At 39.6% G+C, this 26,376-nt stretch overlaps 1 protein-coding gene across 1 annotated transcript in view; it reads right to left on the bottom strand.

The window, feature by feature from the left end:
• The window catches only part of ALK (ALK receptor tyrosine kinase), an 809,244-nt gene that overhangs the window by 250,274 nt on the left and 532,594 nt on the right, over positions 1 to 26,376 (bottom strand). Inside the window, exon 5 of the mRNA XM_089529545.1 lies at positions 1,404 to 1,531. Coding sequence (XP_089385671.1) covers positions 1,404 to 1,531 — 128 coding nt within the window. The remainder of the gene's footprint in view (positions 1 to 1,403; positions 1,532 to 26,376) is intronic.

Here is a 26,376-nt window from a genome sequence, read left to right as displayed (position 1 = left end):
GTTAGTTAAACAGTGTTCATTTGCAGGCATTCAGAGAGTATTCTGTCAAACAAACTCCCCCCCCCCTTTTTTTTTTTTAAGGGGCACTTTTCTCATTGGCACATAATTTCTTCCCCTCTTTGTTTATAAAAGTTGGGTTTAACAAGCTACCTGCAGAAACTGCAGAAGGTACTCATCTAAACCTTCACAATGCCAACAGATGTGAACTAAATACACATGGATAATAGGCTTTAAAGCACAGCTTACTTCACAGATTCTCTTTAAATTTTATTTTTTTTTTCTGCATAATACCATTACAGTGCTACCATATTTTGGATGATGAGGACGGCAGGGGGAGTAATCAGGAACAAAAATAGTTGTGTTCTGACACTATTTCCAAAAAACACAAGATGAAATGGGAAACAATATAATAATTCATTTAGAGTTAGAAACATACTCTAGGTTAACTTTCTAAAGATTGCACAAGTATCTGTGGTTCTGCTCCCCATTATTTCCTGACCCAGCATTACCTAATGGTATGTTTCTCACACAGAGAGATATTCAATGGAATAATAATTTTTTTGTAAATAATGAATGCAATATAACTGTTGAATATCTTTAAATTAAGCCACATGATTCACTTATGTACACTGCTTAAGTATTCATGTGTGTTTCTGGAGCATCTTGAAAAACAGTATTATATATCAGTTCATTCTTGCCCATGTTCACCACATATATTTGTCTCTTTAAGCAGATGCTCCTGTTAGAAGCTGGGGAGAATCTGTTACAAGATGTCTCATGGTGATGTAGTTAATATTTCAGTTCCTCAAAATGTGAACAATGTAGAATGTAGCAAGCAAGACAAAAATACTAGCTCTTCATAAGACTACAGAACTGTATTGCACACAAAAAATAGCATTTACAAAAAAAAGTGACAAAAGGTAGGCGTTTGTATACTAATGCTAGAAGCCTTGAAGGAAAATTGGCATGGAAAGAGAATAAGGTATTCAGATCATATCCAAAATCTGATGAAACAATCACAAACTGTGATATGTGGTTGCCCACGGATATGCAGTCCACCGTAAGGTCAGGAAAGGGGATGTTCCTTATTTATTCCAACTATTTCTGTCCTGCCTTTCTATACTGATGCATACACAAGGCATCTGACAATAAAACTACCACAACAGTCAGGAAATACAAAACATATAAAACCCCACTAAAACCCAGAATAGCACCATTTTGCTATTAGGGTCGACGCTCATGTTTTGAAAGCACTGATACACAGGACTGGTAGAGCTGAGATTACAATGAAGACATTGAATGGAGGGAGAAAGTTTCAACCATTTATACAATCAGAATTTGACACCAGAAGTCTCAGACTGATGGAATACATTAGAATGAGCAAAAACAGGGAGTACATTTACCTTTGGTGCAGTTCTTCATTGCAAACGAATCAATAGCAGCGACACTTCTGTTCCCACTAGCAATGTATTCCAAGGAGATCCGGAAAGGTTTCTCAAGGTGCCCAACTCTTTCCTGGAGAAGCACCCAGCTGTTTTCATTGCAGAGGAAGGATAGAGAACAGAGGACAATCATTGTAAGGAAAGCAGTGAGCTTGCAAGAGTCACAGTTCCAGAAACAACTGTTCACATCTGCCTTTCTTCTGTTTTCTTCCTTACATAAGTACTTGCTTTCTTTTTTATATAAGGTAGAAATTAAAGAGCAAAGTCTCTGGAGAGTAGATATATTATAAGGAATGGAAGCTACTGGCTAATTATACTTTCATCACTCTGATGTGTCGTAGTTCTGCACTTAGAGATCTCTTGCAGATATTTTTGTCTGATTTACAAGTGACACACATTTGTGTGTCTGTCTGTTCCTCCTATGAATGGAGCAGTAAAAATATACATGTTTAAATGGGGTCTAGCCCATTTGATTCTGTTATTCAGATTCAGAAATGTAAGTTTCTCTCTGGGGGCTACTGAATCCTTGCAGTTCCTACTCCTATATCTCTAAAGCATTAACTTCACTCAGGCAAACAACATCTTCCCAACACTAATATAAGCTTTAGAATTAAGACAAACCATTTATCTTTTCAGCTATGCAATGATTTTTTTAAAAAACTACTGAATGAATGGATCTGACTATCTAGGACTACAAACCAAGAAATAATGATATATGCTACAAAAAGCAGTAAATAACAAATTCCGCTTTTTCAAACTACTTAAGGACAAATGAATTGTCATCAGAATGATACACAGTTCTATGAGCAGTGCCTGAAGAAACTCTTCACATCACCAGAAACTTTCTTTTTAAAATGGTTTTGAAGTACAGTTTTCATTGCTAAATTTAATTAATTGATTAACAGTCTGGTATAGGAAACTATTAGGAAGTAGAAAGTTCTGGAGTTGCTTCCCAACTCCATCTGCAGGCCTGTTCTTTGTGGGGTTTACATTTCTCTTCACATATTTTAAAATTTCTCTTCTCCTCTGGGTCACCAAACAGAGAAAAGAAAACCACATAAAAGAAAATAAAATTACTTGTTTAGCTTATTGCAGTGGGTCATCTGGAAGAAACAAAAGAGCAGGTGCCTGAAAAAGATTGCTAGAAAAATTCTCAAAGCAGTTCCAGCTGTAATTAAAAAAACACCAGTTCCATGAGCAAAACTTCATTGTGTTTCCAATGAGTTGCTTTCAGAGAGCACTATAACACATTTTGTACCAGAATGGTCAAACTACTTCAAGTAAATTTAAGAGCCCAGAGGGGATATATAATGTTTTATAGCAGCCACCTGAAGCTAAATGCATTCCATATTAAAATGAACCTCTTCTTCTTACCCGTTTCAAATACATTTCTCTTCATCTGTGATTTCATATCCCTGTTATATGATCACTCGAGGAGGTCATTCAGTTATCTCACTTGATTAACTTGTCTATTTTTGGCTACCAATTTCATACTCTAAGAAAGCTTTATTTGTAAGAAATTTGCACATTAAACAGAGATTGGATGAAGTGTTGGAGTTAGTCTGGCAAGACTAATTAAAATTCCTGTCCTTCCTCTTGACCCACCTCTCATGATGTCTTTGAAAACTACGCATACACACACACACACACACACACACATATATAGATACACACAGAGACACACACCATCTATGGAGCAATGTCAGTGGGATGGCTTTTTTTTATTAATTAAAAAAAATAAGTGTTATCCTTCTCTGAAGCCTACTGGTTTGGCATAATTTCTTATCACACTATTCCTGATGATAATGCCTTGGGGATCCATAGTTGTGTGATCTGTTTTTCAAAGTTTTCCACACTGCCAAACCCAGAGGGTGATTTTGGGGTTTCCCATACTCTGGCTGGATTGTGGGTACATGGGGTGCACAGCAGGGGAAAGAGGAGGAGAAGAAACAGGAACAAGGGGAGCTGGTAGCCAGAGGTATTGACAGTGGCAGCTCAGTGGGTGTGGGCATGGCTGATGGTAGTCAGGCTCAGGCCCATTGTTCTTTTGGGATGGTCAGAGGTGTGGCAACAGTGGCACAAGCAACCAGCAAGGGTGACTCCAAACAAGCAGTCTGCCACTCACTGTCTCAGCTTTGTGCTTTTGGCTATCCCACTGCCACCACTATGTGTCCTCGAACAGCAGCCCTGTGCTTCAGGACGAAGTAAGAGGACAAGTGATCTCAGCTGCCAATACTATCCTGAAGTTGACTGCTGTGTGAACATACACCAGCACCCGGCATTGAGAAGGTACTGACAACCACGACTGCTGTGAGGAAGAGAGGGAGAGGAGGAGCATTGTATCCACTCACACTACATGAATGTCTGAAAATGAGGACTGTCATGTCAGGGACCTACTGCGCCAAGGCAATCATGGAAGAGCAGTGAGATTGAGATCCTATTGATGGGTTTTCCCATCAATTAAAAGGTGTAAAACAGTAACAAATGGACTGCAAGGCAGCAACAGGACAGACATGATGTTGTGTGATAACGTACTAGCTAAAAATGCTTCTAATCTGTTCAAATTCTGCTTTTTAACCTCATGTGCTAATGTCCTGAGTAGAAGCAGCAGGTTGAGAAGCAGAAGCCTATGGCTTGTGCAGGACTGATCATTCCTGCACCACAGAAACATAGAGAGGGCTATCCAGGAAGTAGCTATCCATGTTTAAGAAAGAGTGACAATAAAGAAAGAAAAAGGACTGGGGACAATGTTAATTTGTGCTGTAATAAAAGTTCAGTCACAAAAGTGATCTTAACTGATTATTTCATCTCATATAAGGAAATGGTTACTTTTCCAGTTCATCAACTGGATGATTTTGGGAAAGTCCCCCTCTCTCAGTGTCAGATGAAGACTGTGACAAATCTCTCCTGGAGAAATCTTGTCAAATAAATGCTAGATGAAGGTTGCTATTTATTATTATTATTATTAACCTTTATTTATGAAGCGCTGTAAATTTACACAGCGCTGTACATGCAATCTTTTTGGTTAGACGGTTCCCTGCCCTCAGGCTTACAATCTAAAAAGACATGACACAGAAGGAGAAGGGAGTGGTGACGGGAAAGGGTAAGAGGTCCAGCAGTTCCTCTCAACCTCCAAGGCCTGGACCAAGGCAGATGGACAGGAGGGAGGGCTTGGCTTCAAAATGTAAGGTTAATCATTATCCAGGGAAAATACATACTCACAAGTAGGATAATACATATACGGTACATAGCAATACAGGAAATGGATCAATAAACAGTCAACAACAGAACATCAGATAGTAAGCAACAATTATGCGATGTCTGGGAAGGCTTCTCTGAACAGGATGGTTTTCAACTCCATTTTGAAGCTGGTTAAAGAAGTGATGACTCTTGCTTGTGGAGGAAGAAGGTTCCAGGAGTGAGGGGCAGCAAGTGAAAAGGGGCGAATCCGGGATGGGGCAGAGGAAATCATGGGCTGAGACAGGAACCCTTGACTACCAGAACGGAGGGCCCGAGTGGGAAGGTGAGGAGAAAGAAGGTCTGATAAGTAAGGAGGGGCCAGTCCATGGAGGGCTTTGAATGTCGACAGCAGGAGCTTATACTGAATGCGGAAAGGGAGAGGGAGCCAGTGAAGGGATGCCAACACAGGAGAGATGTGGTCAGAGCGGTGGGTGGAAGTGATAATGCGTGCAGCTGAATGCTGGGCAGAGATTAAAGGACGGAGGTGAGAAAGAGGAAGTCCAGCCAGGAGGACATTACAGTAATCAAGTCGTGAGATCACTAGGGCATGGACCAGGATCAAATCAGACTTGACTTGAAGGCACTAAATAACATGTCTAGAGTAGATCCAGTAAAATCCATGAGACCTATCACTCCTTTCTTTTTTTCCTAGACAAATTTAAATCTGTTTTTACTAGGGAGATTATATTCAAAGCAGAACAAATTTGAGACAAAAACTAGATACAGACCAGTGTCCGCAATCCAGAAGATTCAATGACTGTATGCAAGCAAATCATTTCATTTCAGAACATGTCCAGATTAATTCCAGTTCATAAGGTATGACGAACCATTCATGAAGCAGCTAGATGAAATCTACTGTGAAGTTAGCCCCTACTCATTACTGGTGAGAGAAGAATCATAGTAGAAAGCAGCTGTTCATTCTCAGACAGTCAAGAATTCAAAGGTGCCACATGGAGGACCCTAGAAGCAGAGGTCCAAAGATGAGACCCAAACTCACAATGTTCTTTTTGACTCTCCAACAGAGGAGTCACTCAGCTGAAGCACTTGCAAAACAGTTTTTTGGAGAAGTGCTAGAAAAAAATCCTGGAAATGTATTTGGAAGGGGGAAAGATAAGCAAGAACTTTATATGGTGTGTACATATTTGGGGACCTATCACTCCTGATTCACCCATGTCCCATGGTTTTCACCGGAAATTATTAAATTTAGACTAACCTTTCAAAACTCTTATTGATTGATTGATTGATTGATTGGACTTATATCTTGCCTTTCTTCCAGAGTTGGATGACTCTTAATAGTCATCAAAAGCAGCAACCAGGCTGGATACATGGAACACACAACTCCCTCACTGCAGCAAACTCCACTGGCTGCTAGTTGATTTCTGGGCAGAATTCAAAGTGCTGGTATTGCTGGTGAAAGAGCAATACAACTTGAGTCCATGCTATACCTCTCTTTAGTAGCTTGCCTGTGTGTTGAGAACCTCTGCAGTGGTATCTTTCTTAGTCTCACCACATTCTCAGGTATATTTGGTGGAAACAAGCAGGAGGACCTTCTTGATTGCAGCTCCCAGACTTTAGAAATCCTCCCATCACAGTGGCTCCTTTCTGCTGTTCTTCTCCAAGCAAGCAAAAACTTTTCTATTCTGATAGGAATTTTAAGAACTGACTGCTCTTTGGGACTTTAATGGGATGTTGTCTTGTTGATTTTTATCTTCTGTTTCTTAAACAATCTTTTACAGATTGTTGAATTGTATTTTTAAATAACATTTTAGTGGTATTGATTTTTTAAAAATAATTTTTTATCGATTTAAAACAGATAATACACAAAACACAAATTAAAAAACATACATTGGAACTTAAGCTTCCTAAAAGGGTTCAATAGTCTGTGATTTTTTTTGTTAAACTTGACCATTTATACAGCAATAGTATATGTATTTCTGTCTGCCATTTCAGTTCTTGCTGCATTAACATTTTACCTCTCTTTAACAAGAAAATACTTTTTCTATTAATGGCATCCAGCATTTTTTCCAATTGTTCCAGTCTTTTTCTCTAATCAAGCAGGTGAGTTTGTCCATTTCTAAATAAGACATCAATTTCAGCAACCAATCATTCCATGTTTATCATCTGTTTCTTAATCTTTTTATAGATTGTTGAATTGTATTTTTAAATAACATTTTAGTAGTATTGGGGGTTTTTTTTGGTTTTGTTTTTGTTTTTTGGTTTTTTAGTACGTATTGGTTTTAACTACTATGTAAACTGTCTTGAGTCCCAGGATGGAAGGAAAGACATGGTATACATTAATAAAATAGTAAGATGCCAAAAAACCTTTAGTCAGGAGTGACTAAGTTTGGGTCCAACTCTTTTACTGCAGCCCTGCATCTGCTCTACTTGAGGTGAAATCCCAAAAAAACTCATGAAGGTTTCAGAAGGCTCTCTGTGATTTTTGAGAAGAGACAAACTCAGCTCCTTTAATATATCAACGTGCTCCTGTTAATTTAACCTGTAAGAGGGGTATGTGTGAAGATCGCCCCACTAAACTGGAAGAATCTTTCTCCATTCCAACCATCATTGCCATTGCTATGGAATGAGAAAAGAAGTGGCAGTATCTGCTGGACTTAATCCTCTTTCCCATTTCCATTCCTCTTTCTTTGTGTATCCTGTTTTAGGAGCTTATCACATGCGAGACTAAAGGCCTGAACAGACAGGCCAAAATAAAGCTGCTTTGGGTCACTTTGGAGGTATGCTGTTTAAATGACACATGCATCTTAAGAGACCCAAAGCTGCACCAAAGCGGTGCTCTAATCTTTAGAACTGGAGCGTGGCTTTGGTGTGGCTTCCAGCCTCTTAGGATGCATACATCATTTAAACAGCATACTTCCAAACTGACCTGATGCAGCTTTATTTTGGCCTGCCTGTTCGGGCACTAAGTGCCTAAATTCCAAGCAGAAATGGGATTTAAATCCCAGGGAAAATCCTGCAAAAGTGAGATTGTTTTCAGAATCATCAGGGGCATTGCGCATTAATGCAAAGATAACCCACACAGAATCCTGAAAGTAAAAAGCGGTCGATTTGTCCACTTTCTGTGTGGGTTAATCCAGATTAATGCTCAATGCCCCTGATGTCATGTGAAAATGATCCTGCTTTTGCAGGATTTTCCCATTTTAAATCCTGTTTCTGCACGGGATAAACCCCGTGTGATAAACTCTTTATTTAGATTGTAGGGCAAGGAACTGTCAAATAAACAAGGTCTAAGCCACTCTGGGAGCGTTTAGGATATGTGACTGGGAAGAATAAGTTGTGGTCCTACCTGAAGTACAACATGATAACCGAAGCCATCATTTACAAAATAAGGCAATGAGAAACGTCTCCAGCAATTTTGGTTTTCCCAAGATGGATGCCTCTCTCTGTGCAGCTTTGCTGGCAGAGATAAGAATATGGTTACAAAGAGACCTGTGGAGCCCCAAAGAACATGGAGCATAGGTTTCTCCAAGTTCTTTAACCTATCTTTGCCTGCATCTCTTAAAAATCTGACAAGAAAAGCTTCTGGAGTGAATTCACTTGGACAACCTAATAGAGAATTATTCCTTCAGAAGCAGGGGGCTGAACTAGCTTTGAAAGTGATTTACGGTGAAACACAAGAGCATCTGTGTGTCCTGTGAAACATTTCTTACCATTTCCAAGACAGATGGATTTTAATTCCAGGTATATGGTAGCCCTCTACAGTGATTTCTATTTCTTTTTTGCCCCTAACCCCCTGGCTAAATATGTCAAGAGTTTTAGGAATTGCTTTTCTGAGTTACTGGTGCAATAAACTTTACTTTCAAATTCTCTAGCCTCCCATAGTTTACCACAGAAACTGTATTAAACTTTCAGAGCTGATGCCAGGCAGGTGTTTTATGTTGCTGAAATTCAGAACAGTGGAAGGCCCACTTGGGGCCAGATTAATTTAAAAATCTGCAGCATGAGTACCTTGAAACAGTTTATTCTAGAAATGAGTGAGCCACGTGAAAAGAGTGTGTGTTTTCAGACTAATTTCATCAAAGCAGGTACCTGCACTCCACATAGGAGTGTTACTACAGAGGAGGAGGACAAAATGAAGCTTTTGCCTCCTCAAATAAGATTTCTCTCTCCATCCCTGAAATTTTTGTTCAGACTCCACATTTCTAGCATTGCAGAGAATGAGACACTGGAAACAGTTCACACCTAGAATTCTTATATTTGCTGTATTCACAGTCCCCTGATAACTCTGCCTCCTCCTTTTCTTTGGGTGTCTAAGCTACAGTATATTTCTACATGCTCAAATGAAATTTTAAGCTACTGCAATGCTAGAAATTTGGGAATGAGTGACTAAAGGGAAATTTCATTGGCACACAGGATTCTTATTTGGGAAAACAATATCCTCATTTTTATTCCCCCCCCCCCCTATTTTGTCCATCCACTGTTCCCACATACAAAATCTCATAAAACACAACTACACCACTAATTGCCTTTTTTTTACCCCTCAGCTGTCTTGAGGGAGTGCCACAGAGTTAAAATCCCATGGAAGAGTTGTATTCCATTCTGGAGACAACCCTTGCTGAGATTCACTGTCTCAATCTCTCTCTCTCTCTCTCTTTCTTTCTTTCTTTCTTTCTTTCTTTCTTTCACCGCAGATGTTTCCCATGCACTTAATCTCTCTTTGTTTTAAAAAGATAGAAGGCTTACAGCTCACAGTGGTGAAAACATGGCAGTTTTTACTAGCAGAATGTTCCCTTTGAAACTGGAATGTGAAAGGAGAGAAGATGCCTTGCTTTGTAGCTTGATGTGGTAGAGGGCATTTTATATCAGCTGCTTTGTTAACTATTCATATTTCCATCAGATTCCTATTAGAAGTGTTTCCCTGTTCTTGGTGAGAATACTTGTTTTATGAAATACACTGGTGAAAAGCTACAGAAAATATCTTAAAACATATTTTTTCATTTATAGTCTATTTTTCTTCCAAAGAAATCAGGGTGCCTTCCATCCATGTACTATCCAGACTTGGATCTTATCTTCAGGAAGACTCCTTATCACCTACCTTTGACTGAGAAGCCCTCCTGTGATAAACCACACATTTTCAATTTGTACATTCTGTACTTAGCTACTACTGCTGTTAACATGAATGTTCATTACCCGTAACAACAATACAGGTTCTCAGTCTCAAATGTTTCATCTGAAGTCTGAGAAATGCCTACTGAGACCAGTTTAAAACTCAGAGATTCCCTTCAAATCTGTTGTTGAATTAGAAGACAAAGCAGTTGATGATTCATTGTCCCTCACTCTCACTAAATGCTATAAAAAGCAAGACTTCAGATATTCAGCAAATTTACAGTGCTTTATAAATAAAATGTAATAATAATAAATGTTGTTGTTGTTGTTACCTATCCTCGAGTCAATCTCAGCTTATGACAACCCTGTGAATGACCTCTCAAAGACATCTGTCTACATCTGCTCTTCTCTGTTCCTGTAAATCCATACTTGTAGCCTTCTTAAGAGCCCATCCATCTAGCATGCAGTCTTCCTCTCTTTCTACTTCCCCCCACCTTTCCTAGCATCATTATTTTTTCCAATGAGTCATGCCTTCTCATGATGTGGCCAAAGTACAACAGCCTAAGTTTAATCACCTTGGCTTCCAGGGAGATTTCTGGCTTGATCTGCTCTAGCATCCATTTGTCTTTTTGGTTGTCCACAGAATCCTCAGCACTCTTCTCCAGCACCACATCTCAAATGAATTTATTTCCGTCCTCTTAACTTTCCAGTTCTCTCATCCATACATGATAACAAGGAATACAATGGCTTGTATGATTCTAACTTTCTGCTTAGTTGTATGTCTTTGCTCTTTAGGATGTTTCCTAGTTCTTTCATAGATGCCCTTCCCATTTTTATTTTTCTTCTGATTTCCTGACTGCAGTCCCCATTCTGATCAATGTTTGATCCCAGGTATGAGCACTCTTTTACTATTTCTATTTTCTCATTGTCTAGGTTGAATTTGTCTAGATCCTCTGTGGTTTTCTGTTTTCTTTATGTTCAGCAGTAACCCTGCCTTTGCACTTTCCTCCTTCACTGTTATTAGTTAATCTAAGAATGAAAAGAACAAGCTAAAACCAGGAGTGACAGAGAAAACCTTCAGCAGCAGCATCCCCTGACTTGACAGGAAAAGACAATCCTGGAAAAGTAGAACAATGGATGATGCATTGCATCATGTCAGCAAGGATAAATTTGTGGTAGGAAGTAAATGGGCTAAATTATCACTGAGGTTTCCTATGAACTCTTTAATATTCAGCAGATGTAAAACAGAGTGAAGGTGAGATGACCAGATGCACAACTGAAGAGGGTTCCTGCATTTTTGTAATTGGATATAAGAAGAGATTGTGTATGACACCAGCTACACATGTCTCTTCTAGACAGTTATTAAGGATGAAAGAACCCTTGCCTCCTTTGCATCTCCATAGAATGTAGGTAGAATGAATGTAGGGACATATTTTTATCAAATTCAGGCAACAACAGTGGTTAATTCAAAATTCATTTATGTTTCATAATTTGGGACTAAGGGACATTTGTGCCATGTTGTTGTTTTTGGTGCATTTTAGTCTTTGTGCTACAGAAAAAGTGTGTAGTGATCTGAGCACTGGACTCTAGAGAACAGGATTGCTTGGTACACAGTTATTTAGTCTCATGTACTAAAAAGAAAGCAGGAATAAGGAAGGAAGGAAGGAAGGAAGGAAGGAAGGAAGGAAAGAAAGAAAGAAGGCCTCTTCTACAAAATCTGAAAAATCAAAGGGAAATTTAAGGTAGGACTAGAGATGCGGAAGAAAACAACAGGGAACACATCATATGACAAGGACAAATTGAAGAAAAGATAGAAGCAATGCAATGAGATGAAAGGATGAACTTTTTTTCAAGATATACCTTTTGATGAAGAATGTATAGTTTTAGAATGTGAAGTGAAAGCTTCTTGGACAGTGCTTGGAAGAAATAATAGCAGGAACAGATGGCATACCAATTGAGCTGTTGCAAGCTACAATTACAGAATCTATCCCAATTCTGAAAAAAATATTTAAAAAGTCAACAAATATGGAAAACAAAATAGTGGCATGCAGACTATGTTTAATGTTTAATATGCATCCCAGTTTAGCAAGAAAGGGATACATGAAATGTTAGTGACTATCAGATCATTGCATCAATATTCAAGAGAAGCAAAGTGATACTCCAGATTTTACAGCAAAGACTTTTACCATCTATAGACCAAAAAATGCCAGAAAGAGGCACTTGGGATCATATTGCAAACCTATGTTCGATAATGCATATTGTGTTTTATAGATTATAGCAAATCTTTGACTGTGTAGTTCATGTGAAACTATAAATCTCTGTAAATGAAATCAGTGTGTCATAACATTTAATTGTCCTTGAAAGTAACTTTTTACACTGTACAGAAGGAGTGTCTGTACATATTCCCTGGTGAATACGGTGAAACAGAACTGTTTCCATTTGTCAAAGTGTCAGAAAAGGGTACATTTTCTCACTATATGTTTAATTTATATGCAAAACATAGCACACTGATAGTGGGGTTAGACTCAGATGAAGGAGATGTGAAATCTAGATATAGAAATATGAAGAATGTAAGTTAGGCAGAAAACACCATATTTCTAAAAGAAAATAACAGTGAATACTGATGACTTTTGGGGGGAAAGGCACAAAAACAGGGCTGCAGCTGAGTATAAAGAACTCTCCCTGGAAGCCAAGATGACTAAATTGAGGCTGTTGTACTTTGGCCACATCATGAGTAAGTATTATTCATTAGAAAAGGCAATAATGCTAGGAGAGTTAGAAGGTGGGGTGAAAGAAAGAGAGGAAGCCTGCATGTCCGATGGTTAGACACAATCAGCAAGGTCACAGGACTGAACCAGAGCAGTTGAGGATAGGGGGATCTGGAGGTTTCCCATCCACATAGTCACCATAAGTCAAGGCCAACTTGAAGGCAATTGGTAACATATTAAGGAGACAAACATGACTACAGAAGATGCATATAACTTTAAAGTTCATGACAAAGACACTGAAATAATTAAAGACTCACTATATTAGTCATCAGTCAAAATAGAGATTCTAGTCAATAAGTCAAAAGAAGATTTGGAATGGCAACTGTGAAAAAAGGAAGAAGATATATAACTGGACACCAAAGCCAAGTTTATAGATGAAAATGCTGGATAATGAAGAAAGGTGACAGGAAAAAAATGAACACATTTGAAATGTGTTGCTAGAAGAGAATTTTACAGGTATAATGAACTTCCAAAAAGACAAAAAGATTACATATATATATATATATATATATATATATATAGAGAGAGAGAGAGAGAGAGAGAGAATATCATGCTGGATCTAGAAGCCAAAATGGATGCTTTAATGGATGGGCTACAATGATCATCTTATGTTTTTATTCACAGAGGTTAAGGTTGAGTTGCTCAATGTATTAAGCAGAGATGCATGCTAGGAAGAAAGCAGTGTACATAAAATTTTAATTCGTTACAGGAGTGAGACTAATATTAGTGAATGTTTGCTAAGATGAATATCAAAGAATGAAGAATTCCTTACAAAATGCAAGTCTATACAGATTACATGATAGCACTGTAGGAGATGCTAATATGATGTGGGATGCATAATGCCTTACATGCAATGTAAAGTGAATTGATAAGTAATAGCTCTAGACACTGAAAAGTCTATATTCCCTCCTAAGGGGAATGTACATTTGTGTATCTACTACTATGCTAATAAAAGAGTCTAAAAGAATAGCCTACTCATTCTTCCATACAAATATCCTGAAATCCAAATAAGAATGCTTAGGTGGAGTATTTATTTATTTTTATTTCTTTCGTTCAATGATTTATATCCCAGCTTTCTCCCACAATGGGATTCAGGAGTACTGATGCTAACAATGAGTACTGATGCTAATTTGGAGCATAACAGTGAGTATTGATGCCTATTTGGAGTATGTTGTTGAAGCCCAAGTGATCAGATGATGATGACGGGGGCCTCCAAAGAGATGTAGATTAAATGACAATCAACAAAGAACCCTCTTGGTCTCTTGGTCCAAGGGAATAGGGGTAGGGAACCAATCCTATTTCTTTCTTCAAAATGACAGAGATCAACCAGCAAAAGCATCAGGACACAACCTGATTGCCACTATTTTAAAAACTGATTATTTTTATTTTTACAATATTTGAACTGCAAAACATTTCCTTTGTTTACTGTAACTCCCAAACCTATAGACAGACTCAAACAAAGTTCTACATGCATTTCTCAAAAATTTTAATGCAATTCAGAACTTCAAAATGCATGCAATAATAGAAAGAACATGTAAAATTTGCATATTGTAGAAAAGTCCTCCCCCAAATGTTTTTTTTAAATGGAGAAATCATTTTTTTTAAAGAGTGCATTTCATGAAATGCATATAAAATGATTACATTTGAAGAATGCAGGCAAAAGTATTTTTATGAAATATTTAAAGAACTACAGACTGATACAAAACTAGGACAGAATGAACTTAAGAAAGGAAAGATGAGACTGAGTAAAACTGAGCACAACAGATTTTGTCCATTCCTAGCTTGAACCAGAATGTGGGCAAAACAAAATTTAATATATTTGCTCCTAATCTAGAGCTGAGTGATGTTCATCTCAAAGGAATGAGAATAAGGTTATTACTTTGGATCAGCATTTCCGAGAATGAAAATATCAATGGACTTGCATTCCAAGTGATACCAAGTTCTATATCAGAACTAACATATAGGAAAGGCTATGCCAATGCAAGCTTATGAAGCTAACCTCGAAGCTACACTCAATTTGCTTAAGAAGCTTTCTGCCTTTGCTTCATGATATCCAATGATTATTTGAAGCCCCTGCTCTATTTCTAGTACATGGCAACTTTTATGAAACATACTGTTCTTATTTCCAAGCACCACATCTTCATATGTCTTCTTATATTCCTTTTCCTAAAACAGAAATGCCAAATTTCTTGTACTGCTGTCTTACTATAAGGGGAATCATGACGCAAAGGGATCTTGGAGCATCTTTGAAACTAACTGAAAAAGAGAACTTGGTAGCATGAGCTCTTGTAAACTTGAGCTTATTTCCTCAGATGCATGGGGAGTACATTCAAGTCTACAAAAGCTCATACTACCAACTTCTCTTTTTCAGTTAGTCTCAAAGGTGCTACAAGATCCTTTCGCATAATGATTTTCCAGACCAACACAGCTATATCTTTGTATAATAAAGAGAGTCCCAGCTATGTCTCTAGTTCTGTAGTACAAACCAACCTAGTACCATACCAAAGGCATGAATATCACAAACCCACATCCTCTAAATCCTCTGAGTCTACCAAATGGCAGATCTAAGCTTTGACACTACACTCAATGGCTTCACAGGTTATGTAAGAGTGGTAGATTGTGGCTTTCATGTGAATTTTCTTCCAGTTTTGGCCTGACTTTTCAAGATCCTATCCAAAGTGCCAAACTTTATCACCAAAATAGGTTAATAGTTTTTTGTGGGTTTTTCAGGCTATGTGGCCATGTTCTAGAAGAGTTTCTTCCTGACGTTTCGCCAGCATCTGTGGCTGTGAGCCTGGGAATGCAGGAGTGATTTGCATGTGTATTGTTCTGTGCTGATGGCAGGCCTCAGGCTGGGAAGCTAATGCAAAAGATGTCTGCTAACTGGTGATCATTTATCTGCTGGGAAAGCCCCTGACTCTGAGTGGTTTCCCATTTGCATTTGCTGGGTCCTTATTTTGCTATTCCTCAGGACTGGTAGCCAAATTTTGTTCGCTTTAAGAATTTCTTCTTTCCGGTTGAAATTATCCAGAGGTTTGTGGATTTCAATGGCTTCCCTGTGCATCCTGACATGGTAGTGGTTGGCATGGTCCAGAATTTCAGTATTTTCAAACAGTATTTTATGCCCAGGATGGTTTGTGGCATGTTCTGCTACTGCTGATTTTTCTGGCTGGCCGAGTCTGCAGTGTCTCTCATGTTCCTTGATTCCTGTTTGCACACTGCATTTGGTGGTCCCTATGTAGACTTTTCCGCAGCTGCATGGTATGCGGTAAACTCCTGCGGCTGTGAGAGGGTCTCTCTGGTCCTTGGCTGAGTGAAGCATTTGCTGGATTTTCTTCGTGGGTTTGTAAACCATTTGAAGGTTGTGCTTCCTCACCATTTGCCTATTCTGTCTGTGACTCCTTTGATGTATGGTAAAAATACCTTCCCTTTTGGTGGCTGCTTTTCTTCACTTCTCTGGGTTTTCTTGGAAGCCCTTCTGATGTCTCAGCTGGGTCCACTGACACTATCCCAGAGTCCTCACTGTCTCATTTGGAAGTAGGAAGCTAATGCTCTGATGAGCATATAGTAGGTTCATATGGTAGAGAATGTTGAAGAAACCATGCCCATGCCACCAAAGCATTTAGCACTGTAACTGTTTCTTGAAATATACTGGAAGCCAATGGAGCTCCAAGAACACTGGAGTGATGTGCTCCATGAAATAATTCTAGCTAACCTTCTGAGCACCATATTTTACAATACCAGTTTTCAAATACTTTATAGGTTTAGGCTTACATAGAGTATTCTGTAGTCACCTAACCTGGATGTGTCTAAAAAATGTGTCACCAGATCTACATTTTCAGCACTGGTAGACCATGTCTAACAAAGGAGCTTATCACATGGGAGAAAATTCTCTTAATTTCAAATGAAAAGAAAGTGGGGCCAGAACGAATTCAGGTGAATTCGCTAGTTCAGCTAATTTACGTGAATTCAAATTGTGTTCGAACTGATTTCCCATTGCCCGAAAATAGCTTGCAATTGCCCGAAATTGCATGTGGTAGTCTATCACACAATAACATGAAACCCCATGATTGTGTTCAGACTGACTTCTCATTGCCCGAAATTGTGTGTGGTAGTCTAGCACGCAATAACGTTAAACCGCATGATTGCTTTTGGATTGCCATTGGATACTTCCAATTTCCCTGGTCTGATAAACTCCAAAGTTATTACTTGACACATTGAGTGTGCAATTGTAGACATGCACACTGGGGACATCAGTGGAGTTTACAACTAAGTAGATCTGTATAGGATTACAGCCTTAAAGTATTGTACACAATTAATGCAGCCTTTATTGCTCTTGCTCCATTACATTCCTATCAGTGTTGTATATCTTGAAAATATAGTGTGCTCACCACTTGTCCATCATAAGTTTTAAATTCTCAAAGAAGGACAATATAGGCTGCTGTCACACCTCAAAATGTATGCAGTTTGACACCAGTTTAACTGTCATGGCTCCACTCAGTGCAGTCCTGGGATTTGTACTTTGTTGTGTCACCAGAGCTCTCTAGCAGAGGCTAAATATCTCACAAAACTACAAATCTCAGAATTCCATAGCTCTGACTATGACATTTAAGGGAGTGTCAAATGATATTAATGCTGCAGTGTGGCAGCAGCCATAGTATCCAGTAGACAAATAAAATAAAACATGTAATAAATGTAATGAATGAAAGGTGCAGACTCTTAATTAGGTTGTCCACCTCTCTCAGGTAATATATAAAGCCTGGTTTATATGTGTATGAAAAAACAACAGACCATGCAGCTGTTGTCAAATTTATAGTAAGTCAGGTCACTGGTGCATGTCAGGAATCTAGGGCAGAGTCATCGTAAGTACTAAGTTAGTAATGCAACTACCAGTTGCCTCCCCTCATTTTTTTTTTAAATATGATGGTTGTAATAAGATTTCATTTCTAAAGTGGTATAATGAATAGAAATGCCATTATTCCCCCTCCTTTTGGTGCAGCAAGTAACATTATATTTGCTTTTTAACATTACTTTAAAAAAGCATTCTAAAGGCATGTCAGAGGTATTTTGACAGGACTTTTCTAAAATCCATGCTATTATTTCAATCCATGGTGTCTAAAGCATGAGCAAACATGTTTCCAAAGGTGGCTAGGGAGATCATGTACAGAAGAAGTGTGGCACAGTTCAGGTAATTAGATGCTGTGCTTTAGAATAACCCCCATAACTTAGCACTTCAGAAAAGTGTTAGACTACATATCCCATCAGCCAGCAAATAAATCGTAGGATTTGTACACATCTGGAAAAGTGCAAGGCTGGGGCACATTTGATAGTGTGAAGAACAAAATGAGTCACTTAAAGTGTTATATACCATTTTCATAGTCATAACATTAACAACTGGCATAGTGACAACCTTAATGGATAAAATATTTCCCATAAACAAATCACTTTTGGGCTCACTAATGTTTAATGAAGCATGTAAAATCTTTTCTACTGATTCACCAATCTGTGATTTAACGCTTTTATCCTTGATGAAAGAGGGTCTCAACACAATAAGCCACCCTGTTTAAAAAATTGTTTTTAACTACAGGAGGTATTACATGTTCTGATACTTTTGTTTCTTTGCAAAAAGTTATATTTGGGGAGCAGGGATGGTTTTGCATATCAAATAGCAACTGTTGTGTGAAAGACACTGCTTTCTTAATCAAATTTTATTTTTTGTGCAAAATTGCACACAAACAAACCTTTTAAGTGGTGAACATTCTCCCCAACACGCTCATTTCCATTTTGTCTGAGAGTGGGAAGATGAGTGGTGATGGATCCAGCTATCTTCCTTTAGCTGGACATCCTGCAAGGACATTATCTGCATAGACCACCCAAGGGCCTTCTGTGAATATTCCCTTGTCTAAGTGTTGTAAAATCCATGAAGCATCATCAATCAAAATTAACCCCTCTCATCTTCCAAATATCAAAACAAAGTCTCCCCTTTGGAAACTTTCTCATGTTCAGTTGGGGGGCAATCAAGCTTTTGGTTTCCCATGGAATTTCTATAGATTGGGGTTGGCTTTTAAAGTATAAATAGCACCCAAAAACTAGCCTCCCCCCTCCCGCAGTTGGCCTCCCACTCGTCCGGTCACTGTTGCCCTCAGGCTTTAGTCTGACTTGTTATTCTTTTTTCTATTCATGTCTGCTTCCCTAAACCTATATACTCAACCCTTATGGTTTAAGCATCTCTTACTTTCCTGCTTTCCATGGACCATTTCTTCAGGATCAGTAGATATACTTCCTTATCCAACCCTCAAATTCCACTATCCTTTTTCCATTACCTCTGTATACTGTGTGAGAGAGTGAGTTACTCTAGTATGTATGTTCGCTCACATTTCTGCCAAGAAAAATTCATGTAGTTCCCCATACTTGGATTCTCTGTCAGTTATTACTAGCATAGTTAGTGCTTAGTTCCTGTGAATGTTAACACGTCTCACAAAGCCAAACTAAATATTCCCCAAATTAAAGATAGATTGCACCTATAAGTGGATGCTCTATCCACACACTTTGGGTAACACTCCAGAGTTCTTTGCCAATGGCCGGTGCAGTGCATGAAAAATAGTTGGATGCATCTCTGCTCATCTCCCCACTCTTCAACAACATAGCAATGGCTGTGTTTGGAGGGATTGCACTACTTTAAAAGTTAGGTTTTGGAGTGGGATAGCATTAGGAGACTTAAGCCCAGTACAGACCATGGAAAAGGGGCGGTCCGCAGTTGCCCCTTTCCTCAGTGGATTGGGGCAAGGGCAGCCTCACTGGCAGGCCAGAGGCCCCAATCCAGTGCTTTTCCAGGCCATGGAGAAGCGGCAAAATGCTGCTTCTCTGTGGCCTGAAAGAGGTGTCCACTGGGCTTCATGCCCCCAGATACCCTGACAGGCATGGTGAGGAGGAGAAATTTCTCCTTTGCATGGCTGGTGTGGCCATGTAGAGGCTGCGCCAGCGATGTGCACAAGCAAAAGGAGCTCCATTTCAGAGCTTTCTGCAACACTGAAAGGGTGCCCCAAGCGCCCTGCAGAATCACGATGATGTCAGGCGCGTGCCAGTCCATTTGGACGCGGCACGCACCTGACGACATCAGTGTGCCATGTGTCCGGATGACGCACTTCCAAAATGGTGCCATCCAAACGAACTAGGACTGGGGAGTGTGCAATTGCTGCGAGCTCCCCAGCTCTAGTTTTGGTCCTAGGACAGCGCTTCTGCACAGTCTGTATCAGGCCTTAAATAGAGATGTGGCTATGTGATGCATATATGTCTCCAGGCAGGAGCTTGGACAAAGTTGAAAATATCAGGCTGAAGAACAGTAAAGAGGAGACTACTAAACCATTCCTCATTGTTCAACCCAGGCTAATGAATTCAATTAGGTGATTAGGAACCTCACATTTACGCCAAATGCCTTCATTCTGTGTGGCAACAATACTTGTGACATAGTACTTCAGTTCTGTCTTTCCACTCCTCCTTAATACCCTGCTATTCCAAGAAATGACAAAGCCACAGAAACCTATTTCATAGAAAACGCAACGTGTTTATGAGAGATAAAATTTGGGAAGAGGGGGAAGGGTATATCTTCAACCTTCTTAGAGACTTTTCTTTTCTCTTGACTAAGGGTTGAATTTGTGTCAAAAAATCCAAAGATAATCCCTCTCACTATACAGATATTCTGTATTTATAGCTTGTGATGAAACTTTCCCTCCATAATAATGCTTCATGGTCAGGTTGAGCAGAAGGAACTATCAACAGATCCTGTGTGAGGTGTGAGCAAATTACATACATTCCTACTTGAAGCAACAAGGAAATGAAAAGAAAAATGTTTCATTTTCCTTGGCTAACTATCAGTATTGAATGGGAAAAGAAGGGAGGGAAAGTGTAAACTGTACGACAGGAAGGCTCTGTAGGTCCTTGCTGATTGGTCAGATACAGTGGAGTTTATCAGACAAAGGAAATTGGAAGTATAATCCAATGGCAATCCAAACAGAATCAAGGTGTTTCACATTATTGCGTGATAGACTACCACACGCAATTTCAGGCAATGGCAAGATATTTTCAGGCAATGTGAGGTCAGTCTGAATGCAATTCGAATTCACGTAAATTTGCTGAACTAGCGAATTCACGTGAATGCGTTCTGGCCCCACTTTCTTTTCATTCAAAATTAAGAGAAATTCCTTCCGTGTGATAAACTCCAGTGTTTCCCTTTCGGTTATTTTTAATTGTCTAATTTAACCTTACTGGGTTTTATTTATCATCAAATTAGTAAGAAGAATTGTTGGCCTTTCCAGGATGGTTATCTCCTTTTTGGTAGGATCTGGACTTAGGAAAAGTTAATTAGAACCAACATATTTTGCATCAGGTTCTCAGACTGTAAGGTAGGGTAGTCTAAGGGATAGTGATTATAGCCAGGGTGAATTCATCCTCTCTCTTAGTCCACATTTTAGTTTGGGATGAATAGTCAGAGTAGCTGTACTGTTGTGTCTTTTATTGCAAGTTCCATTAAAGTTCAGTTGGACTCACTCTCAGATAAATCAGAAATGGAATTCAGCCGTATTATTTTTTTAGATCTAGGAGGACAAGTCTTTAGTTACCACAAATTCTCCTTTCATATATGGGCCTGTCAAGTAATTCAGGCCTGCTCAGAACCCATTAAAAGAAAGAATATAGCACCAACCTATATGCACAGAATAAGCATTGTGCACTTTGCAATTCATCTTAATATGATTACTTGTCAGTTTACAATGATGTAATACCTAACTGGTTGCCAGCCTTTATTTCACCATTCCAAAAGATAATGGCTGGCATCCTATTATTGAATTATGGTTGGATTTTTGTCATCATAGCATAAGAGAACAGAATGGGTCAGTGCTACTTTTAGGTTCTCCATGGATGGATTAAGCTCTTGCCTTTTGCCACTCTAAATAAATAAATAAATAAATAAATAAATAAAGCTTTTATTTCTACCCCGCTTTTCTGTAGCAAGACAATCAAAGTGGCTACCAACGAAAACATCCATATACAATGTTATACATAAAATTACAATTCACCACGCTTAAAAAAGAATTAAATATATTACGAATTAAAAGAGTTTCCAAATCTATTAATAATAAGCATAACATGGGTGGGTGGTGGTAAATACATGGTGTGAGGGGTATCATTCTGTGGCCAAGGAGTTTTATTCAGGAAAGGCTTGCCAGAAGAGATCCGTCTTGACAGCTTTTTTGAAGCTGTCTAAGTTGGTAATATGACGGACCTCGTCTGGCAGGCCGTTCCATAGTCTGGGAGCAATTGCAGAAAAGTTCCTCTGGGAGGTTGCAGTTAATCTAGTCTTTAAAGGCTGCAATAAATTCCTCCAAGAGGACCTGAGTGTGTGGGGTGGATTGTATGGAAGTAGGCGATCCCTTAAATAGGTTGGACCCAAGTCATGTAGGGCTTTAACGGTAATAACCAACACCTTGTACTGCACCCAGAAACTAATAGGCAGCCAGTGAAGTGATATTAGGATAGGTGTTATCTGGTCACTCCTAGTTTTTCCAGTGACTAACCTGGCTGCCATGTTTTGTACTAATTGGAGTTTCTGGACTTATAGGCACAAGGGTAGCCCCATGTAGAACACATTAAAGAAATTGAGTCATGAAGTTACCAGCGCATGTACTACATTTTCTAGGTCCCTTACTTCCAGGAAAGGGCGCAGCTGGCGTATCAACTGACACTAACAGGTGCTCGTGACCATCACATTCACCTGATTTGTCATGTGAAGCAACAGATCTCCTTTGAGGAGAGTGTGATCCCATCTAGGACTGGAGGTTGCAACCCGATACCTGGTTTGGGGCCTCTACTGCAAATACCTCCATTTTGTCTGGATTCAACTTGGGCTTGTTTTTCCTCATCTAGTCCATTACTGCTTCAAGACATCGATTGAGAGGAGAAATGCAATTTGTCATCGAAACTGTTGACTGAGACATAGAATCATAGAATCATAAGAGTTGGAAGAGACCGCACGGGCCATCCAGTCCAACCCCCTGCCATGCAGGAAATCCAAATCAAAGAATCCCCAGCAGATGGCCATCTAGCCTCTGCTTAAAGACCTCCAAGGAAGGAGACGCCACTACACTCCGAGGGAGTGTGTTCCACTGTAGAACAGCCCTTACTGTCAGGAAGTTCTTCCTAATGTTGAGGTGGAATCTCTTTTACTGTGGCTTGCATCCATTGTTCCGGGTCCTGTTCTCTGGAGCAGCAGAAAACAAGCTTGCTCCCTCCTCAATATGACATCCTTTCAAATATTTAAACAGGTCTATCATATCGCCTCTTAACCTTCTCTTCTCCAGGCTAAACATCCACAGCTCCCTGAGTTGTTCCTCATAGGGCAAGGTTTCCAGACCTTTCACCATTTTAGTCGCCCTCCTCTGGACACGCTCCAGTTTCTCAATGTCCTTTTTGAATTGTGGTGCCCAGAACTGGACACAATATTCCAGGTGGGGCCTGACCAGAGCAGAATACAGTGGCACTATTACTTCTCTTGATCTAGACACTATACTTTTATTGATGCAGCCTAAAATTGCATTGGCCTTTTTAGCTGCCGCATCACACTGTTGACTCATGCTCAACTTGTGGTCTACTTGGACTCCTAGATCTCTTTCACATGTAGTTTCATTCAGCCAGGTGTCTCCCATCCTATATCTGTGCATTTCATTTTTCTGCCCAATGTGCAGTACCTTACATTTCTCTGTGTTGAATTTCATTTTGTTAGCTTTGGCCCAGCTTTCTAGTCTATTCAGGTCTTTCTGAATGTTGATCCTGTCCTCTGGAGTATTAGCTATTCCCCCCTAATTTGGTGTCATCTGCAAATTTGATAAGTATGCTACCAATTCTGTCATCCAAGTCATTGATAAAGATATTGAATAACACTGGGTCCAGGACAGAGCCCTGTGGGACCCCACTGGTCACTTCTCTCCAGGCTGAAAAAGAGCCATTGTTGAGCATCCTTTGGGTTCGGCCGGTCAACCAATTACAGATCCATTTAACAGTTACTTTGTCTAGCCCACATTTTACAAGCTTGTTTGCAAGTATGTCATGGGAAACCTTGTCAAAGGCCTTACTGAAATCAAAATATACTATATCCACGGCATTCCCTTCATCTACCAAGCTGGTAATTTTATCAAAGAAAGAGATCAGATTTGTCTGGCATGACTTGTTTCTCTGAAACCCATGTTGACTTTTTGTGATTATGGCATTGCCTTCTAGATGTTCACAGACTCTCTGTTTAATGATCTGCTCCAGAATCTTTCCTGGGATTGATGTCATACTAACTGGACGATAATTGTTGGGATCCTCTTTTCCCCCCTTTTTGAAGATGGGGACGTTTGCCCTCCTCCAGTCTGCTGGGATCTCTCCTGTTTTCCAGGAGTTTTCAAATATGATTGCCAATGGCTCCGATATTACATTTGCCAGTTCTTTTAGTACCCTTGGATGTAGTTCATCTGGTCCTGGAGACTTAAATTCATTTAGATTAACAAGGTATTCCTCTACTATCTCCTTACTTATTCTGTGCTGAAATTCCCCTATTCTGTCCTCTGCTCCATTATCCTCAGGTTGAGCACCCTTTGCCTTTTCTGAGAAGACTGAGGCAAAGAAGGTGTTGAGTAATTCTGCCTTTTCTCTGTCCCCTGTTAGCATTTTGCCATCTTTTCCCCGCATTGGCCCTACCATTTCCTTCTTCTTACTTTTGCTGCGGACATATCCAAAAAAATCCCCTTTTATTCTTTTTAACCTCTCTAGCAAGACTGAGTTCATTCTGCGCTTTAGCTTTTCTGACTTTACCCCTGCACATGCCTGCTATTTCTTTGAATTCCTTTTTTGTGATTTCCCCCCTTTTTCCATTTCTTATACATGTTCCGTTTCAAACTTAGCTCGGTTAAAAGTTCCTTAGTCATCCATCCTGGTTTCTTGTGACACCTCCCATTTTTCTTTCTCACTGGGACTGTTTGAAATTGTGCCTTCAGTATCTCTCTTTTGAGAAACTCTCATCTGTCCTGAACTCCCTTCCCTTTTAGTATTTCTGACCATGGGATCACCCTCAATACTTCTCTAAGTTTACTGAAATCCGCTCTCCTAAAGTCTAGAATGCGTGTTTGACTATGCCTGGCTTCTCCTTTCCATTGTATAACAAACTCCAGGAGAACATGGTCACTTCCACCTAGTGGAGAAGTATATTTGGGTGCCATCAGTGTACTGATAACACCCCACCCCATGTCTGCATATGATTTCTCCCAGTGGCTTCATATATATATTAAATTGCATTGGGGACAGGATGACACCTTGAGGGATGCCACAATTAAGCTCCGTTTTTGAAGAGCTGCTGTCCGTGAGCATCACCCTCTGGAATCTACCTGAGAAGGACTGGAACCACTGCAGTGCAGTGCCCCCAATTCCTAGCTTTCTCAGGTGTTCCAAGAGGATGTCATGATCTATTGTGTCAAAAGCTGCTGAGAGGTCTAGAAGCATCAACAGAGTCATACCTCCTCTGTCGATGCCTAGATGAAGATCGTCAACCAGAGCAATCATGGCAGTCTCCACACCATATCCGGTCCTGAAGCTGGTTTGAAATGGATCTAGATCATCTAGATAATCGGTTTCATCCATGATGGCTTGGAGTTGAAGGGCGACAGCCCTCTTAATCATCTTGCTCAAAAATGGCAGATGGGATACAGGCCTATAGTTTTTCACGTCCAGGGGGTCCAGGGAAGGTTTTTTCAGGAGTGGTCTAACGACCGCCTCTTTTAAGCAGGTTGGAACAGCACCTTCCCTAAGAGATGCATTGATGACTCTTCCAAGAAATGCCATCAAGGCATCACCCCCCTGGACGGCCAGCCATGATGGGCAGGGATAAAAAGGACATGTCGTCTTCTTCACATTTCCAAGAATCTTGTCGCCGTCATCAGTACTCACAAGCGCAAATCGATTCAGTTTAATCTCAATAACGGGTTTACTGGACACCTCATCAGTCAGTTCTGCAGTAATTCTGGCGTCCAGGTTGGCTCTTATCTGAGAGATTTTATCTGCGAAGTTGTTGTTAAAATCGTCACAACAAGCTGTTGTTGGGTTAAGTAAAGGATTCTGCACACTCTACTCAGGCTGAATCTGCACTGCAGAAATAATGCAGTTGGACACCACTTTAATAGCCATGGGTCCATCCTATGGAAGCCTGGGATTTGTAGTTTGCTGTGGCACCAGAGCTTTCTGACAAAGAAGATGAAATAGCTCACAAAACTAAATATCCCAGTATTCCATAGCATTGAGCCATGGCAGTTAAAGCGGTGTCAAACTGCATTATTTCCGCAATGCCGATTCATTCTCAGAGAAAGGGATGGTTTCTTTTTGATATGAGTTAAGGTTCAGTATTTACACCGACCTGTGGATAATCCATTTTGTGGGTTTGCTGTTTTGACTAAAATTTCTCAACTTGTACACTAGTATATGAGGTATTTCAATATACTGCACAATATTTCCCTTTCAAACAGTCTATAAGACATTATTCTGTAGCAGGGAGTCTGTACAAACCTTTCACCCTCATCCAATACAACTTATTTTAGAATCTATGCATCCTGCACAGGCCTATAAAACTTTTATTATACTAGCTGGTTTCTCTCACATTCAGAAGAAAAATGGAATAAGATGGAAAACGATGTTTTTCCATCTCATGTGGAAGAAAGATAACAACAATGCACTTCATGCTGATACAACATATTTTGTAATCATGCTGTAGGTGGAGTTTCATGTCTGATGTGCAAATAAATTAGATTTTTTATAATGCCTCCTTAATGCTTGATTGCTCT

Source organism: Sceloporus occidentalis, unplaced genomic scaffold (assembly GCF_023333645.1).
Source record: "Sceloporus occidentalis isolate IW3139 unplaced genomic scaffold, rSceOcc1.0.p SCAF_6, whole genome shotgun sequence".
NCBI lineage: Eukaryota > Metazoa > Chordata > Lepidosauria > Squamata > Phrynosomatidae > Sceloporus > Sceloporus occidentalis.
This window is presented reverse-complemented; position numbering and strand designations above follow the sequence as displayed.